Genomic DNA, 18,166 nt, shown 5'->3' on the forward strand with positions numbered 1-18,166 from the left:
TTCTTCAAATACACATCTTTTAACAAGGCATTTCCCCCAATGTAATGCATTTTTGTGAATAGGTTTCTCTTACAGTTTACCCTAACATATACCTATTTGTATACATTTTTAAACTGAGGGATGCATTGTAAAATTGAAGAAGTGCAAATATCAATATATATCTACATTTCATCAGCTGGTGTACAGATTCAGGAACTACAAACTCATACTTGAAAATGAGCCAAATTTTAACCTCATCCCTATCTAAAATAATTATCACAATGATCTCATACAGTGTCTAACAACACTAATAATATGCTAGAAATATTCAGGCTATAAGAAAGCAATTACCTTTACTGCATATTCCATATTTGTTGCTTTATGAATACATCTCTTACAAACCGAATAGGAGCCAACTCCTATATCTTGTTTGACTTCATATCCATCAGTAAACTGAATACTGTTCCTGTGCAACTGCTACCAAAATAACATTATCAATTAATGAATTCTTTTAGCTCTTCATGTTATATAACTGCTTGCCAGTAAAAAGTGATTTGCATAACTCTTAATATACAAGAAAACATTATCTACAGTAATTTATCCATTTTCCACACTGAACTTATATTCAAGCAAACAGAATATTGTTAAAAGATATACCAAATTATTCCTTGTAGTTTGCAGTGAAAAAAACAAAGCTACCTAATAACAGTTATAACAAAAAAGTGGGCAAATGTTTACTTAATACTTGAAGAATAAAAAACATTAATAACAAGAGCAATGAACTGAAATAAACTGATTATGAGAAAGAATAATATGAGTATTTTTTTGCTTAGAATATGGGAATAACTGAGACATTGGTGTAATGTCTTGAGCACTTGATACTAAAAGCATCATCTTCCACATCTGGATAGCCTTTACAAGACATGAGTACAGTGGTACCCCGGGATACGAATGCGCCAGGATACGAAATTTCCGGGTTACGAAATAAATTTACTTAAAAAAACTGTTCCGCGTTACGAAAGTTTTTTCGGGTTACGAAAAAACTTTTGGTGCTTTTCGGCGCGATTTCGCACCAAAAAGCGGCTTTCGCTATTAGCGCCTATGGGCATTTCGGCTAGCGAAAGTTTCCGGGTTACGAAAGCGGCGGCGGAACGAATTACTTTCGTAACCCGGGGGACCACTGTAAAAGACTCATGTTTCCTAGCAACTGGTTTTGAGAGATACAGTGCTCTTGATACTGATATACATCCACCATGGCTATTGGGGATTAATAGCTTCTGCAGCCTACCTGCATATGTAGAAAACTTTATTTCATTTGCTTAGCTTATAAAAATAGTTCTTCATTAACAACATTCACCTGAACAATTGAGTGCCCACTGGATGTCTGCATTGCTTGACTTTCATCATCGGATGCAATAGCTACAAAACTGAAACCTCTAAAAAGTTGGTGAGCATTAGCACTAGGTGGAATGCCAGGTGAGTCTGAAAAAGAAAAGAAATAAACAAACAAAATTTAAGAAATATTTGATAAAAAACGTTCAGGGCAGTTTGCACAAAACATACATGACAATCACACTAAGAAGTTTGAAAATAGTTCAAATTAACAGTAGGAGACTGAAAATTTGTACCTAGTTACAGTGTACCAAACAATTCTGTTTCTTCTTCGGATCTTTTTTTGTTTGGAGAGAGGGAAGCAAACAACAAGAAATAAAAATATGGAGTCTTAACAAGAACTCCCTAAGAAAGGAATTCAAAAGCACAGATGCCGAATCTGAGAAGACTGTCTTCCATGTCCTCACTAAATGTAATAGCAAGACACAAAGAACAGCTTCTCTTTAACTCTTAGAAAGGAAGACCCGAATAACAAGGACAAATAGTAGCTAACACATAAGCCAAGAATATGTCTATATTGAACTTATTTAACACACTACATACATAGGTGACAGTTCAAAGTAGTATACATGCTTAAGAATAAAACCACATTTTAAGACTTCCTAAACACAAAACTGCATCCTACCTTTTGGAGTTTTTGCTGTGAATTCAGGATCAAAATAAAAAGTGTCTTCAGGTCTACCAGTTGCAGGCTTAAATGGCGGACTAATTTCTCTTCTGTATAGTTTCTAAGATAAGCAAATGTAACATATTAGAAAAATTTAAAATAATTAACATAAGTATGTTGTGAGAGTGCTTTTACTGTACTGTAAACTTACATTCCAATCTATTGTGGAGAAAAATGGATGTCTCTTAATTTCCTCAACACCATCAGGACCTGCTCCTATTAATAAATAGTAATAAGCATAACAGTGCACAAATTAGAGGTCATTATTAGTTTAATAGCAGGGTCGGAATTAGGTAATCTCATTAAATTCTTTACCCAATCTATTTGCAGGGTTTCTCTTGAAAAGCATACGGAGAAGACTTTGAGCTTCTGGACTTAGAAACTGGGGCATTCCAAGTTTGGCTCTATATAATAAAAACACATTGAAAGCATAAAAATATTCATCATAGGAATCAATGTTCATTTGTTCCAACATAACACTGTCTGGAAATGCAATAACTGAACATCTGGTTGTACAAAACAGAAAGTATGAAATGTTCCTTCAGTCATGCAGATATGAAATCTAAAATTTTCTTGTTCCAGCTATAAGACATGGCTAACATAAGATTAGAATCCAACATTCATGTTCCTGCTGATGTGCGTTTTCTACTTTTAATTTCAATGGATGGCATTCAGAATCTGAAAAAGAGCACTATGAATGGAGTTTATGTATCTAAAATCTAGATCAGCTAGAGCAGTACTTTAATAAGCTACACCAGAAGTTCTCATATTATGTTGAAATATATTCCTGTTTAAAGGAATGGAATTATTCTTAAAACCAGTGAGGTAAGCCATCTGAATCCCCAGAAACCAAGTGGGTAAGGCTGACTGGCTATTTTGAAACACCACAAATTAGAATTCTGACTTCCTGGATCAGTGGCTGGAAGCTTTCCATTAGTCTGCATTTGGCAAAGTAATGCTGATACATTTTAGCTCTGCTTACTGTAGACTGAAACAAACAATGTGCTTTGAATGTTAGGATTAAATTTTGTGTATTACAATAGAGGATCTTCTTGGAAATACATGCTTTGTGACTGGTTTCAACTCCAGCTAGAGACTTTTAGATTTCAGAACTCCATGAATGAGAGCTAGTTTATTATTTCTGATAGGTACATATATAATAATGGCTTTGATATAGTGAAGACAGAAAATGCACACAGAAAATTAGTCACTGTTTCACTGCTGATTCATTTAAGCTTCTTAGTTTTAAAATGGCTTCTTATTTTCTGATACTGGAATAAAAATAATCACCATAGAAAAATAAGTAATTACAAAAAGTACTTCAAAGTTTGTAGTAAATGGGTTATGGCAGTAATAGCAGTTTGACTTTATTATCATCATATTACCATATGCAGTCCCTTAATCAACAAAATACAAACAGACTGATTGTAAGCCTGAGGGCAGGGAACCGTCTAACTAAAAGATTGTATGTACAGCGCTGTGTAAATTTACAGCGCTTTATAAATAAAGGTTAATAATAATAATAATAATAAGAAGAAGAAGAAGAAAACAAACTACAGAGGTGAACAATAGTTCACACCTTGGATAACCTGGAATTATCTATTTTATATTTATCAGTTGTAGTTTCTACTTAATTTAAAATTACAGAAATATCTGAGAGAAGGGCATTCAAGATATTAGCTAATGCCAGCCTCTCCTTCTTCTGTTTGTTGTTCCCTTCATTTGATGCTTTAAATATATACTGGACTGGATCCAGAGTTTACATGATCAGAACTCCACTCAAGAACATTCCCAATGGGGAAAGAGGGAAATTTTTGCCAATTGTTCCCGGCCTTGAAGTCATTTGTACTAACCAAAAAATCCTCTCTGGGTGAGTGGGAAATCCTTCAGTAGAGTATGAGAATTGGAGGCAGGCATCAGAAAGATGTTGCTTTGAGAAATACTTCTCCCATTAAAGTGGGATTTTCTACTGGATCTCAGATCCTTCTATGAAAAGGAGCCTTCTATTCAAAGAAAGGCCACACTGGATCAAACTTCATGCATTTTTTAAAAACTTGCTAGAAGACATTGTGTCAAGGGCATTACTTTTTAAAAATTAATTTCTACTCCAAAGTATACTTCCAGTGTATAACTTATATTTAAATGTTTTATTTTATTTTGCTTCTCTTACCTTCCTGGAAAAAGAAAGCAACCCCCTGAAAATACCCTTTGCTGCGTGTGCTTATAATTATTCACACTATGCAGTTGGGGTGGTGCAGGATACACAGTGAATAAAACACTGTTCACCTTAATGATCACATGGTACTGATGCTGTTGCAACTACTGGGCTTACTTATGAAGTATATGGAGGCTGCTGCATTATAATTCGTTAAAACCCTCATCTGTACATCTGTAGTTGGGGACATATTGATAATTTGATCAGACAGGTGTTCCCTACATGGTCAGTTGGGATGTGGTAGGTCCAAGGCCTCTTCTAAATATGATCATTTGTCCTGACTATATTTGGAACCCAATTAAGAGTTCAAGCCTACAATAAATAGTCTTTCAATATTTTGTTTTATCTGCCTGATATACCAAACACTTGTATGAAAGTGTACAACCAGTCTTCATTTTTTTAACTGTTTATCAGGCAGAAATGTTAAAAGTTGTTGAAATAATGTGGACATATTGAGATTATCAGTCAATATTGATAGTTGAATGCCTTTTAAGTTTAAAAGAAAAGCAGGGGAATACCCCAAAGAATAGTACAGTCCGCCCTTCCTTTACACGGGGGATCCATTCCAGACCCCCCCCCCCCATGTAAAGGGAATTTCACCTATGCTCAAGCCCCATTTAAATGAATGGGCGTGCGCACGCCATGACCTCTTATACCCCTTATAGGGCGAGCCATCTCTTTTCCCAGTGTGGCTTTCAGCGTATGCTGAAAGTCACATAAGGCGTACCCGCATATGACATGGGCACACTGTAGTTTCTCCCACTTGGGACATTCCCCAAGTTTACAGAAGTACCAATATCTGTAAACTAAAAGATTAAATAAAATAAACCAAAAACGGCACTACAATGGCTTGTGAACTTCTAAGAAGTATAAAATGGCAAAGTACCTGTTACGAGGGGGGGGGGGGAGAGAGAGAGAGAGAGGGGGGGGATTAGATGGCGTAGTCCTCTAACAAAAATTGGAGGGAGGAACTGGGATGAGGGATGTGTTACAACAACATTTCTTCTGCCTTACACCAGGTCAGGTTATTTGTTTTTTTAGCCCACTGATTCTCTTCTTTGGCTGGAGAAGATGAACTGGACATCATGGAGAAGATCTTAGGCAGAGATATCTCACATTTTCCACTGTCTTTTACCACAGCAGAGAAGGGCTTCAGGAGACTGTCATTGTGAAAAATTTTGTCATCCCCCCACCTAATGTCCAGAACCCAGCGAAGCTCCAAAACCAGCAGTACAGTGGTGCTTGGTCTATGCTAGTTGGGTCCTTAACAAGAGCACTTATCTTAACAGCTGGGACTACATGGTAAAAATTTATTGCACATTCCGCTTATTTTGGTCTATAACCAAAGATGTTTTACTTGACTTTTAAAAATGTTTGTATCATTCCCATTCTACTGTTGTTTCTGTGTGCTTTGAAATTGTTCCAACTGACGTCAACAGCAAAGCTATCATGTTTTCTGGGGCTGAGAGTGTGTGACTTGCCCAAGGTCACCCAGCAGGTTTCCATAGCCAAGCAAGACATCAAATTCTGATTTCCAGAGTTATAGTCTAACACTCAAATCACTACAACATGCTGGCTCCCTACTACTCTATTGTGTGTTGTGTACCTTCAAGTAATTTCCAACTTATGGTGACCATAAGATTAACACATCATAGGGTTTTCTTAGCAATATTTATTCAGAAGAGTTTTGTCAGTGTCTTCCCCTGAGGCTGAGAGCATGTGTCTTGACCAAGGTCATTCAGTGGGTTTCATGACTGAGCAAGGAATTGAACCCTGGTCTCTAGAATCATAGTCCAACACTTAGAACACTGCACCATGATTCCCCTGTTTTAATCTCAAAACTTTATAGGAAATTTATAATCATGAAATTGTAAATAAGAATTACAGTTAGGATACTCAACAGATGTTGGTATAAGATGTGGAATGGGTTGGGAGAAGACTAAAAGCAAAGGAGGAGAAAGTTATACAAAGAAGAAATCTCAGTAAAGTAGGAATCCCTTCCATATGGCTTAAACAGGAGAAGATATGAAAAACAATCACAAATTAAAAAAAAGATTTCCAAAAGAGAATTAAGCATTTTTAGATCCATATAAAAGTACCATCTTATCACAGGAGTGATACTTAAGAAAGTAGGGTAACCAATGAAATAAGTATTTACATATAGGAACAAGAGCTGTCTAAGCTGCAACAGCAATCAGACAAAGACTCAGGGGAAAGTACAGGTAAATGAATAGGTTGAATAAACTTCAGTATGATTACACGATACAGGAGTATTTTACAGAATCAAATTTTGTACCAAAATCAGAAGATACAAAAAGCTGATCCTGAAACATTTATTAACACAGGAATAAAGCTTATTTTCATTCTATTACTAGATAGTCACTACAATGAAAATATAAATTTAAGTTGTAAGAAACTCAGTATGTATCTTAGAACTAAATCAATAGGTGAGGACCTGGGAGGTAGCAGAGATAGGACCAATATTAGAAGGAACAGTTTATTGGTAATAAGTAAGGAACATTAGAAAAGACAAGAACATTGTCTAAAACTTGATTATAGCACTAGAGATGGAAAAATTAATAAAATGGGAGAATATATCATGGCAGCCAATTTTGCTGAATAATATGTTATTACAAGTTACAGAAGTACTGGACTAAATGTCCTTTCAATTTTTGATAGGAAGGGTAGCAGGATGGAAAAGAACATTAGTAATATGGATTAGGGAGTGAGGGTTATCTGTACCTTTGAAAATGAGGGAAGAGTAGAAATTAGATAGTGCAGCCCGGAGGGCATCCCCAGTAGAATACCTGATGAAATATATAAATAAGAGTGTACTCACTTGAGAATCATAGTCATGGTTTCTTTTCTGTCTTTCCCTTGGAAAGGTAGAGTACCAGTGAGCATTTCAAACTGTATAGAGTAAAACTTTCATCAATTATATTAAAAGACGTGGATAAAATCTTTATTTACTTTGTGACAAAACTATTTATCAGATTAAAAAAACCAATCTGTACATGTGCTTTTAAATTCTTAGGGTTTAATGCATATTTATTTATTTCAGCCAATATGTTAACATTTTTAGCATTTATGAATGAAATCTTGAGAAACTGTGTTAGCCATGATTTTCTAATTCTATTGTGCCTCTAGAATTAAGAACACCTACTTTCAGTGAGGCAAACTTTATATTTGTCCACTTTCAAGGTAATAGTGATATTTTGTTTTCCATTCATACACCTAAGCAAACACAAACTTGGTGTACAGGTATTTTTTTGAAAAATACCCATACTGATACTAAGCAAAATGAAAATGGCCATGTAATCTCTCAATGACTCATGTATACAAATGCAGAGCTGGAAAGTACACAAACAGGTTGCAACTAATCTTTTATTCTGTAAAGCTGAATAGTTGTACTGAAGCTATAGTCCAATACATGGAGAAGACAACAAATTGCAGAAGGCTTCTGTAAAGTGCCTCCGGAAACAATGTTTCACTCTCTATATTTCTAGCACCTTTTATGGATATCTCAATTTATTAAACTGGTCACTTGCAAATGGAAACTAAAATTCAATGCAGCTGAACTTTTGTAACCATTTTCTCTGAAGGCCAAGAAGGCAAACATTAATAGAGACCAGCCATATCATAAGTGGATCATGTATTTTCAATCGCTAGAAAATACTATTTCATCCTACGTGTTCAAATGGCAGAGCCCTAACAATCATCTGATGTTTTTAACCTTTATGTGGAAGAAATATCTTCTAAGTTTCACTCAGCTGGGAAACATGCTGGAATGTACTGTCTTCCAAATAAGATCATACCATCATTTTTGAAATATTCCACACATCTATAATCCCGTCAACAACACATAATGAGAAATTCTAACCATGTCAACATTTACTGATGTAAACAGAAGCAGAAGTCAGATGTTCATATATTCACTCATTATATTCACTAATTATATCTTTTTTCTAAAATGCTCTAAAACTGGTTTGAATGCTTTCCATATGGAGTCAAGTATCTGTATCTGAGGACTCCCTGAGGTCCATGCAGTTGTCCTGTCAATACAAAATTACAAGGTTCTTCTATTCTAGACCTTTCTAGATTTAGACATTCCATTTTAGATACATTACCTGTTCAACATCTAAAACAGACATGGGCAATGAACAGATACCCAAGGGTCATACTAGCTGAGGTCTTCAACTTGACCCATGACCCTAACCTAACTACTATAAAAAGAAAAATTACTCAAAATCCCCCCTTTTGCCTTTTAGCAGACATATGGGGCAATTTCTCCATGTTTTTGAGGCCCCCAGAGTCATTTTGAACTCATGAGAGGGCCCTTTCCAAACCATGTAATAAATCAGAAGTTTGAAAAAAGATAACAAAATTGTTCCACATCACCCCAGAGGATGCAGAGGTAATTAAAAATAAAAGATTATTTTTAATTCTGGGAAAAGTTTGGAGCGAGAGACTCTGAGTATCACAAAAAGCCTTAGAGTGTGTGTGCGCGTGCATGCTTCATGTTGCCTAAAGCCATACTTTCTTCATCATAATCCAAAATTATCTTGCTGGTTAAAATTTTAGTAAATTTTGTTCCCTATGCCAGCAATTGTGGTACAAGCTTCTTTTACTTTCTGCTGTGGTTTTATTTCCTTTGTTTTGTATATTAGCTATAGATAATAACGTTTTATGATGGGTTAGATTTGTATTGTTATTGAATTATATTTTATTTATTTTTTTATATGGCATTTCATAAATTCAAACAAATAAATTACAAGAAAATCAAAATCTTGAAGTAGCTTTTAGCTGGTATAGAAATAATTGAACAAGTTGTAATGAAAACACTGGGTGCATGCAGTAAAGGGAGCATGCCTCACCATGGCAAATATTTGTCTTGCCTCTAGGATCTGTTCAGTTTTCCATGACTGGGGCCTGTTACAGACTGCCAAAATAAAGCTGCTTCGGGTCTCTTTGGAGGTATGCTATTTAAATGATGCTTGGGTCCTAAGAGTCCGGAGGTCGCGCCAAAGCCACACTCCATTCCTAAGCACTGGAGTGCAGCTTTGGTGCAGCTTCCGGATTCTTAGGGTGCATGCATCATTTAAACAGCATACCTCCAAAGAGACCCGAAGCAGCTTTATTTTGGCAGTCTGTAACAGACCTGGATATTTCTTCTAAAAAACCTAAAAGCTTATGTAGATGATATGATTCATTTTTACACTCTTTAAATGTAATGGCTTTAAAGGTGAAATAGATAAATCATAAAGGCTAGAACCATCATTGGGTGCTAACTGGAGAAATAAATATCATCATCACTATTGAAGTAGTGTAGTTTTGCGTATCAGTTGCTGACAATAAAGATGAGGTGACATTCAGGTTCTGCTAGCAAGTTTCCCATAAATAAATAGTTGATCACTGTGTGAACATTATTGCAAAATAATGTATAGGCATTTAGGGTTTTTTTTAACATACTTATTTGGCTTATGTTAAGTGGTATACAGATAGTGGTACCTTAAATCATTAGTCTCAAGTTTGTGCTTCGGAAACTGATCCAAGCAAACTTAATTTTCAAACAAGTATACAAAATATTTCAGTCAAGAGTGAAAAATATGTCAATTACATTTATGATAAAATTAAGAAAAAAATTATGGAATTACATCCAATTAAAACAAAAATAGAACATTTAAAATATTTCTTATGTTTACAATCACGTATACATAATCAAAATTTAGAATTCTGAGATATGTTCAAAATTCCATTTTTGTTCACACTTATTACAAAATAATATCCCAGTCACAAACACATATGGAAAATAGTGATTTACAAACAGAAACAGATTAATTTTTTAGAGCAATCAAAATTAAACGTTCATGTTTATCTCCTTCTTTGCACAAAGTTGTGAAGAAAAATCCTCCCCACACACTAAATCTGGACAAAAAGTTGATCAAATGACAATTTCTGATTACATGGGTGGTATTCATGGTGTCAACCCCCACTGACCTCTGTCCCTACCAGACCATACAGAATCATTAGTAATGTTTTTTGTACTACTTTTACACCATAATAATTCTATATATCACTGAATGTAATGGCAAGAATTGTGACATAAACAATTCCTAAACAACTTCTTTGTCATCCTAACTCCTGAAGCTGGAGACTGCTGTCTCCCATTCACACAAGAGACTCTAGCTTCATGAGTGGAGTGCAGGAGGAATCCAGGGATTCTTTCTCTTCTTTATTCCTGAAGCAGAAGGCTGTTGTTAGAATGGGAGACAGTAGTATCCAGGTTTGGGAGTGGGTTGCAGAAGGGATCCAGGGATCCTTCCTCCTCTTAATTCCCAAAGCAGGAGGCTGGTGTGTCAATGGGAGACAGCAGCCTCCAGCTCCCAAAGCAGGAAGCAGCATTGATACAACAGCCTTCTGCTTTGGGAGTTAAGAGGAAAAATCTCTGAATTCCTCCTGCACCCCAGTCCTGAAGCTGAAGGCTCTTGTGTCAATGGCAAACAGAAGCCTTCCTCACACTCATTTGATCCACAATTCTCCTGCCTGCTTCTCCCTCTCACAGATGGGGCTAGGCCACACCAGGAGGACAAAGGAACCCAGAAAGCCCTGCCTGGTCTCCTCCTCTTCTCCGACAGGGTGTTTGAAGCTCAGTGAGCAGAGAAAGGAGAAGCCTTGTTTGCCCCAGTATCTGGCCACACATGTTGAGCTCCTCATTTCTTACAAGGTACATTAATGCTATAGCCCATTTCTTCCAAAAGGCAACAGTAGCATTGCTAGGGTGGTGGTCGTGGCATCACCCAGTGCAATCTACACTCCCTCTCCAGATCACATAGTGATGCCTCTGCCACAAGGTTAGCATAGGCAAGAGGCTTCTTAGCCATTACTCAGCCAGCTACGTGGTTGCTGGTCCCATGATGACTAGGTGGCAAAGGAAGCAGCAACCAATATTGGTTGTTTTGAATGTGCAGTAGAACAGTAGACTTGACATCAAGAAGAAAGGGGGCAGTAGCCAAAAATGTTTGGGGACCACTGACATAAAATGTAAGGATTCATCAAAATGCAACAGAAATAATATACCTGTTTTATGTCTTTTCCAGTTAACTGCAATGAAATCAACTTTTTTGGAACCAGTAATTACCACAAATATTAATGATTAGATTACTCTATTTCATAAGGATACTATTTTGTAGATAAAGAGTTGGATGTCGATTTCATAATAATTAAGTATGATTAAGTTTGAATCCAACTCAATAAATTAACCATTTTAAATATCTCAGATTTATATATAAACATTTGATTATGTATATGAGGTGTTGGTGGGTGTGCCTACCTTCAAGCTGTCTGACAACTTGTGGTGACCCCATGAATTTCACAGGGTTTACTTAGGCAAGAAATATTCAAATGTGGTTGTTATTGTTCTCCTCTAGAGTATAGTCTAAGGCACCAAGAATTCATTGACAGTCCCTCCCCCTTTATTTTGCAGTAATTTATTGTTCCTGACTTTTGTATTGTTTTGTTAGGTTTGGTTGGGCAGGAATTATTTCATTCATGCTAATTTTATCCATACTATAAGTACTATAGTCTTAAAATATTTATTTTTCTATAGTGCAGAATTCAGTGATGGCTTTGTGAACTGGCAGCAAGTGAGATAGAAGAAGCTTGAGTTACTTATTCTGCCATTTTGCTGCTTCTTATGCATAGTGTAATGTGAGAAGGAGTTGGGGGAATGAAGCTACACATCTCCTTCAAAATGGGGTACATGGACTCCACCTGGGGCTAAAATCTCCCTGACTTCATGTATTATACTGGCAGTGTGAAGCTTCCTAGCTTTCTCAGTTTGTTTTTACTTTACCAAGCACACTTACTTGTAAATATATTCCACTAAAATGAATGGAATTTACTTCCAAGTAATCTGCTGTGGATCAAGGGTCCAGAGACTCTTAGCATCACTTCCATTTCACTGGAAACCTACCATTAACACACCAAATGACCACCAGTCTGCACTCTGTGTATGACCTCGCCGATTAACTACTTCTGGTGCCATGTATTCCACCGTCCCACAGAAGGAGTATGCTTTTTTCTCATGATCAATGGACTCTTTACTTAAGCCAAAATCTAGAGGGGGAAAATAACAACATAAGCATTTGTATTGGCAAATTAATAGCTGTGTAGCAGGTTACTGATACTTTACATGTGTCCCACCCCACAAGACTGTTTGATTTTTTTTTTAAAGGAGTCTGTATGATTTTATTGAATGAATGCTTGCTCTTACATACCTGTTAATTTAATATGTCCTTCTTCATCAAGTAGTATGCTAGAAATAAGAAAAGACCTTTATTTTGTTGTTTGTAACTTTATTAAGTAAATAGTATTTACAACAATCACATCTGGTACAGAAAGTTATATTGAAGGTTTAAATGACAGGAAAAAAAATCCCTAGTCTCTCCACCCCATTGTTCCAGTGTTCCTAGCACTGGAAATGCTGACCAGCTGGCCTTCTCTTACCTCATCACGGACACCACCATTAGGACTACTGAGCTATACATGCCTCAGAGCCCACCTTGCACCTACCTAAACTAGCTTGCCATCACTAGTATCAGTTTCCAGTACAGTATGCTTTTGATTGAATGCACACAACATCTCCAACTATGGCAGAAAAAGTTTGGCATGGCCCTGCTTTCTCTATAAATTTTAGGTTCAACTTTTTTTCTTTTATACCAAATAAGCAATTTTTTGGTAATATTTGCAACACTTACCTTTTTTTGTTTAAGATATTAAAGTTTCATTTACAAGGAACAAGGTAATTGATATAATGATCTTTAAAAGTTTATTACAATAGCTCTTTCCGTTTAGAAAATTAACCCACACTCCCTCTATGAAATTCAAAATATTTCTCACTTTTCTGGTTTTAGGTCTCTGTATATTATTCCAAGACTATGCAGATGATCTAAAGCAAGTGCTAATTCAGCCAAATAGAATTTGACATCCTCTTCTGTGAACATCACCTAGAAAGTAAAGTGCAGGGTTTTATTTTATTTTTTTAAATAATATGAGAAAAAATACTTTCATAAGTAGAAAGGCATTTTCCAGTTCAAGAGTAAAATCCAACTCTCAAAAGCTTCATATAAATATTTAAATCTGTTTATAAAAGCTTCTGGTGCTATCAATGGAGTGATTATTAATACATGAGACCTGAAATTCTGATTGATGTGGCTGCATAATCAGCCATCAAATGATATTTCAGCAAAGTATATTTGTTACAGCTCCGTTTTTCCCAAAAGAAAAGATTTTAAAAGATTTTAGAGGAAGAATTCAGTGAAAGAAGAACTGAAGTGGAGAAGAGGAAACACTGAAGAGATATAGTAGTTAAATAAATAAATGTAAGTGGACAAATAATTCTCTAAACAGCTGAGTACATTTTTAAATTAGACTTGATCTTTAATAATTTCTAATCATAATTATAATTTACATATTGTTTACCTCTTTGGACAAGCGTGTAAATAAGTCTCCTCCCCTGAGAAAATCTAAAATAAGATACAACTTCCCTTCTGTTTGAAAAGCTGGTGATAAAAAGAAGAAAGTATTTCAGCATCTTCAAGTCATACTCTTAGCCATGCAGATACCTAATTCACTATTATAATTACAGTGGGCCCTCCTTATCCGTGGACTTGCCATCCGCAGATCTGAGCATCTGCGGATGGCAAGCCCGTATTGTCCCCAATGGTGGCATGGAGGGAGGAGTGGGGGGGGGGGGGGAGACAAGGGACTTTTGTGCTGTTTTTATTAATGGTGGCATGGGCACAAGAACAATTGGACTTGAGCATCTGTGGATTTTGGTATCCACGGGGGAGGGAGGTCTGGAATGGATCTCCTGCGGCCCACTGTATTACAAATACATTTGTTCCCATGTTTAATTATAAATCATTCAAAATATGTAAATACAACAGCTGTGTTCTAACAATTATGGGCAGAATCCCCTCCGCCTATGCCCCACAAACAAGTTCTGGAGGGCTAATTTTCCTGTAGAGGGCAGAAAAACATCACTCTGTGTGCAAAAAATAACAAAATAAAACAACAACAGCAACAAAAAATATGTTTCCTGCATATAAAGCAGTTTATTCTATGCAGAAAACATCTATTCTTATGTACAGCCATGTCAGTTTCTTTTGATTTTTTTCTATGCTATGTATTCCACCCTAATCAAGACCTCACCCACCCAAGCATTTTTTACTTTAGTAATTTTGGAAACTTATTAAACTTACCATAATGTAACTTGACAATAAAGGGATGATTAACTTCTACTAAGATATCACGCTCCATTTTTGTCCGAACACGATCACGTACTGTAAGAGATGTTGATCAGCATTTAGTCAAATTAATACTACTAGCTTAGCTTAGCTGGACCTTTGATCTGTTATGCATCAGTTATTTACAACAAAACTTTAAAGTCTTCAAAAACTATTTTCATCATTGATGAAAAAGAAAAATACCAGTTGTATAAATATGTTTTTCATTCGGTTGATAAAATAACGCAACTCATAATATTATCTAATCAAACTACAAATGGTAATTCAGACAAAACTAAATGTAATACAATAAACAGTGACAAGACGATTCATAACTACCTAAATTTTGCCCAGCAGTAGATGGCTAAATTGTGACATAGGCAGAAGAGTTTCTAATACTCCTACACAGGAACAAGAAAAACAGTGGCCTTCACTATATAACAGAGTTTACATTCCTACAATTCACTCCCATGCTGCACTCTTGAATAGATCTTGACTTTCCAAACACAAAAATCACACAAGATATTGGAGACACAAGGAAACACAAGGGTGCTCTAGCTCTAAAATATTTTTAACCTAGCTTCTGTCATATTTAAAGGACTGACCACTACTTATTTCTTTCATCATTTATTTATTGTATTTATATACTCTTCAGTAAAATGAAATCTAAGCAACTAACATTTAAATACATCTCTAAGGCTGCATCTACACTGCAGAAATAATTCAGTTTGACACCACTTTTAACTGCCGTGGCTTAATGCTATGGAATTCTGGGAATTGTAGTTTGTGGCACCAAACTCTCACCAGAGAAGGCTAAATGTATCACAAAACTACAGTTCTCAGAATTCCACAGCATGGAGCCCTGGCAGCTAAAGTGCTGTCAAACTGGATTATGTCTGCAGTGTGGGTATTCATTTTAAACTGGGTATTCATTTTAGTGACCTACAGAAGGATGCAAGGCTGGGTCAACCCTGAGCCCCTGGCTGGGACTGAACTCACAACCTTATGGTTTGTGAGTGAGTGGCTGCTGCGCCATCAGGGCTCCTACACTACAGATTATCCCTAGTTGAGGCACTTTTCTAGTCTATATTCCTGTTACACTGACAAAGATGACACAGTTTTCATTTGTAGTAGAAATGTGAAGGGCCAACTCAGTGGCCACCTTCAGACTCTGTAATTCCTGACAATGCAGACTAAGTTGGCTGTCTCTCTATTGCTCCTCCAATCAGTAAACCAAATAATTTTTCTATTGAGGCAGGCCTTTGGCACATGAGCTGGTCTGCTGCTGAAGGAAGTTTAACTACCTAGGTGTTCTTTTACTTTACATTTTGTGTTTGATTCTATAGTTTAGCCTGAGAGTCCCTTTCTGGAGAAAGGGTATAAATTAAATAAATACATATATTCTCAAAGGAAACTACCTTGAAATATGTAGTTTACATATAAAATGGTGATGAGATTACCAGGTAAACATGCTTTAGATTAAGAACAGAACTTACTGAGCACTGTCTCAAGTAATATGCATATAACAACTGACCAGATGCTTCTGGAAATTGGATTTGCATGGCTTAAAAGTTATTGCAATGTGTAGGGCTTTTATTCGCACTCACTCACAAACCATATTGTATACGTATCATGTATTGTATATTGGTGCTGTTTTAAAATGTAAGCCGCTTTGATTGCCCTGCAGCAGAAAAGCAGGATAGAAATAAAGTTTTATTTATATTATTTATTACTGTACTTTAACTTTTACTAAAAAAGGAACCATGCCCTGATGAAAGACAAGAATGTAATCTGTCCTAGAAGCTCTGATCCCGCCCTACCATCCTCCCAGGCTTAATGCAAGGACACTTATGCCTGTTTGAAATTTCTGAATTGTTTGGCAATGTTTTCCTTTGCTTAATCTTTATCCTTTGTTACAAGCCGCTAGGTTTCACCCTAGACCTATCCACCTGTCATATCAAAATCTGTAATTCTGGCAAAACCTACCCTTGCATTATACATGAGGTCAACTTAAAATCAAGTATATACAGTAATGTATATTTTTTAACAGATCAGGTTCATGGGCAAATTCTTGGCAGAAAGAGCCCACTACTGTGTGAATTTAGGTGCAGATTCATTTGCATATTTAGGCTAAGGCATATATATTGCACACTGACATACAGGACACATTCTGATAAAACATTTCCAGGACACAATAGGTACATGATACATATAACAATCACAAAATAAAGGTTGTCCAAATATCAGTCAGAGTATTCTGTACCTGATACATGAAGTACCTCACAGAAATCTGACACCTTTTTTTCTGTTAGGTAAGTCAGTATCAGGAAGCAGAGCTGCTTTGAAGTGTTAGTTTCTGCAAACTATGAGTGCTCTGATGCCAAATTCACACTTTCATTACTATCTTCTCTACCAAATGCCTAGCCTACTTTTGGAAATCGTATAAGCAGAAGAAACCTATGAGCACAGATTATGAACACACCTATCTACATTACCACCAATATCTTTCAGCAAAAATACTATTATATGTAATTTCTATAACGATAGGATTTCTGTTCAGGTTGCATAATTTACCTTTCAGTGTTGCTTTCTTTAGCACTTTCATTGCATACAGCTGTCTGGCATCTGATCCTGAGATTTTTTTGACAAGGAATACCTGTATTAAGCACATGTAAATTTTTTATTACAGCTAGCTATCAAACAATAGAATTTGAATCAATGAATAGCCCAAAGGCAAGAACTTATATACACAAATACAAACCCTATTCACACACAAATCAACTAAGCACATGGAGGAGGCAGAATGACACACAATGAATCTTTCTCCACGCATGCCTGTCATTCCAACTCCACCTTGGATGTAAGGTATAACTGGATTTTCTTGCATGGAGCCCACCAGTCTGATTCATGTTATTTTTATCCCTGATTTTGAATAAATCAGTATCAATTAACTGGCATCTTTTAACATAGGAGTGGGCAACTTTGGCAAGTCTGAGGGCCCCTTTTCTTTCCTAGGACCCTTCGTTAGTTTGCTGCCTTATCCTAGATCAAAATATGCAATAGTTATTCCTGCATATTTTATTCTAGGACAAGGCCGCAAACTAACAGTCTGGACAGGTGGTAAAAAAAATGCTGCCACCACCATTCTCCAAAAAAACTAAACCTGAAATGGTTGGAAGTTCATTCTTCCTTTTGAAAACACCTCTTTTTTTAATGTTAAACAGCAGTGCTTTTCAACCTACTTAAAAGATGAATCATCATACTTGAAGGCTTCCATGAGAGGCAATTCATTTTTTTCTTTTTGCTTAGAACAGGAGAACTAGGAGAATCAGGTTGCCCCAAGGCCACACTTTGCCCACATGCAGTTTTAAAACATGAATACATAGGGTCAAGGAGAAACAATCTGATCCTCCCCACTTATTTTAAAGTATCATTTTCAAGAGAACTCAGATCTCATGAAATGTTTCAGCTGTCTTACCTAAGCCACTGGGCTGAAACAAAGATAAGACTGTTCACTGTTTATCTACAGAACAGAAGTCAAGTGTTGAGGAAATTATTATTTGAAAACATAAATGTGTGGGAAACCACTGTGATTTTAAGGAATACATCCAGCTCATACAATAGTTA

The 18,166-nt window shown here is 36.2% G+C and overlaps 1 protein-coding gene across 2 annotated transcripts in view; it reads right to left on the reverse strand.

The window, feature by feature from the left end:
- Nucleotides 1-18,166, reverse strand: part of LOC149319444 (ribosomal protein S6 kinase alpha-3) — a 55,309-nt gene that overhangs the window by 16,084 nt on the left and 21,059 nt on the right. The window contains exons 4-15 of one of the 2 annotated variants that reach the window (XM_089511730.1): nucleotides 17,114-17,195; nucleotides 14,516-14,596; nucleotides 13,734-13,813; nucleotides 13,152-13,258; nucleotides 12,530-12,567; nucleotides 12,226-12,368; nucleotides 7,093-7,163; nucleotides 2,354-2,442; nucleotides 2,190-2,254; nucleotides 1,997-2,099; nucleotides 1,337-1,461; nucleotides 331-453 (exon numbers count right to left, since the gene is read on the reverse strand). In XM_089511730.1, coding sequence (XP_089367856.1) covers nucleotides 331-453; nucleotides 1,337-1,461; nucleotides 1,997-2,099; nucleotides 2,190-2,254; nucleotides 2,354-2,442; nucleotides 7,093-7,163; nucleotides 12,226-12,368; nucleotides 12,530-12,567; nucleotides 13,152-13,258; nucleotides 13,734-13,813; nucleotides 14,516-14,596; nucleotides 17,114-17,195 — 1,107 coding nt within the window. Of the gene's footprint in view, nucleotides 1-330; nucleotides 457-1,336; nucleotides 1,462-1,996; nucleotides 2,100-2,189; nucleotides 2,255-2,353; nucleotides 2,443-7,092; nucleotides 7,164-12,225; nucleotides 12,369-12,529; nucleotides 12,568-13,151; nucleotides 13,259-13,733; nucleotides 13,814-14,515; nucleotides 14,597-17,113; nucleotides 17,196-18,166 lie in introns of both variants that reach the window. The other variant, XM_089511729.1, reaches the window with a different exon arrangement.

Source organism: Sceloporus occidentalis, unplaced genomic scaffold (genome assembly GCF_023333645.1).
Source record: "Sceloporus occidentalis isolate IW3139 unplaced genomic scaffold, rSceOcc1.0.p SCAF_2, whole genome shotgun sequence".
In the NCBI taxonomy this organism is placed as follows: domain Eukaryota; kingdom Metazoa; phylum Chordata; class Lepidosauria; order Squamata; family Phrynosomatidae; genus Sceloporus; species Sceloporus occidentalis.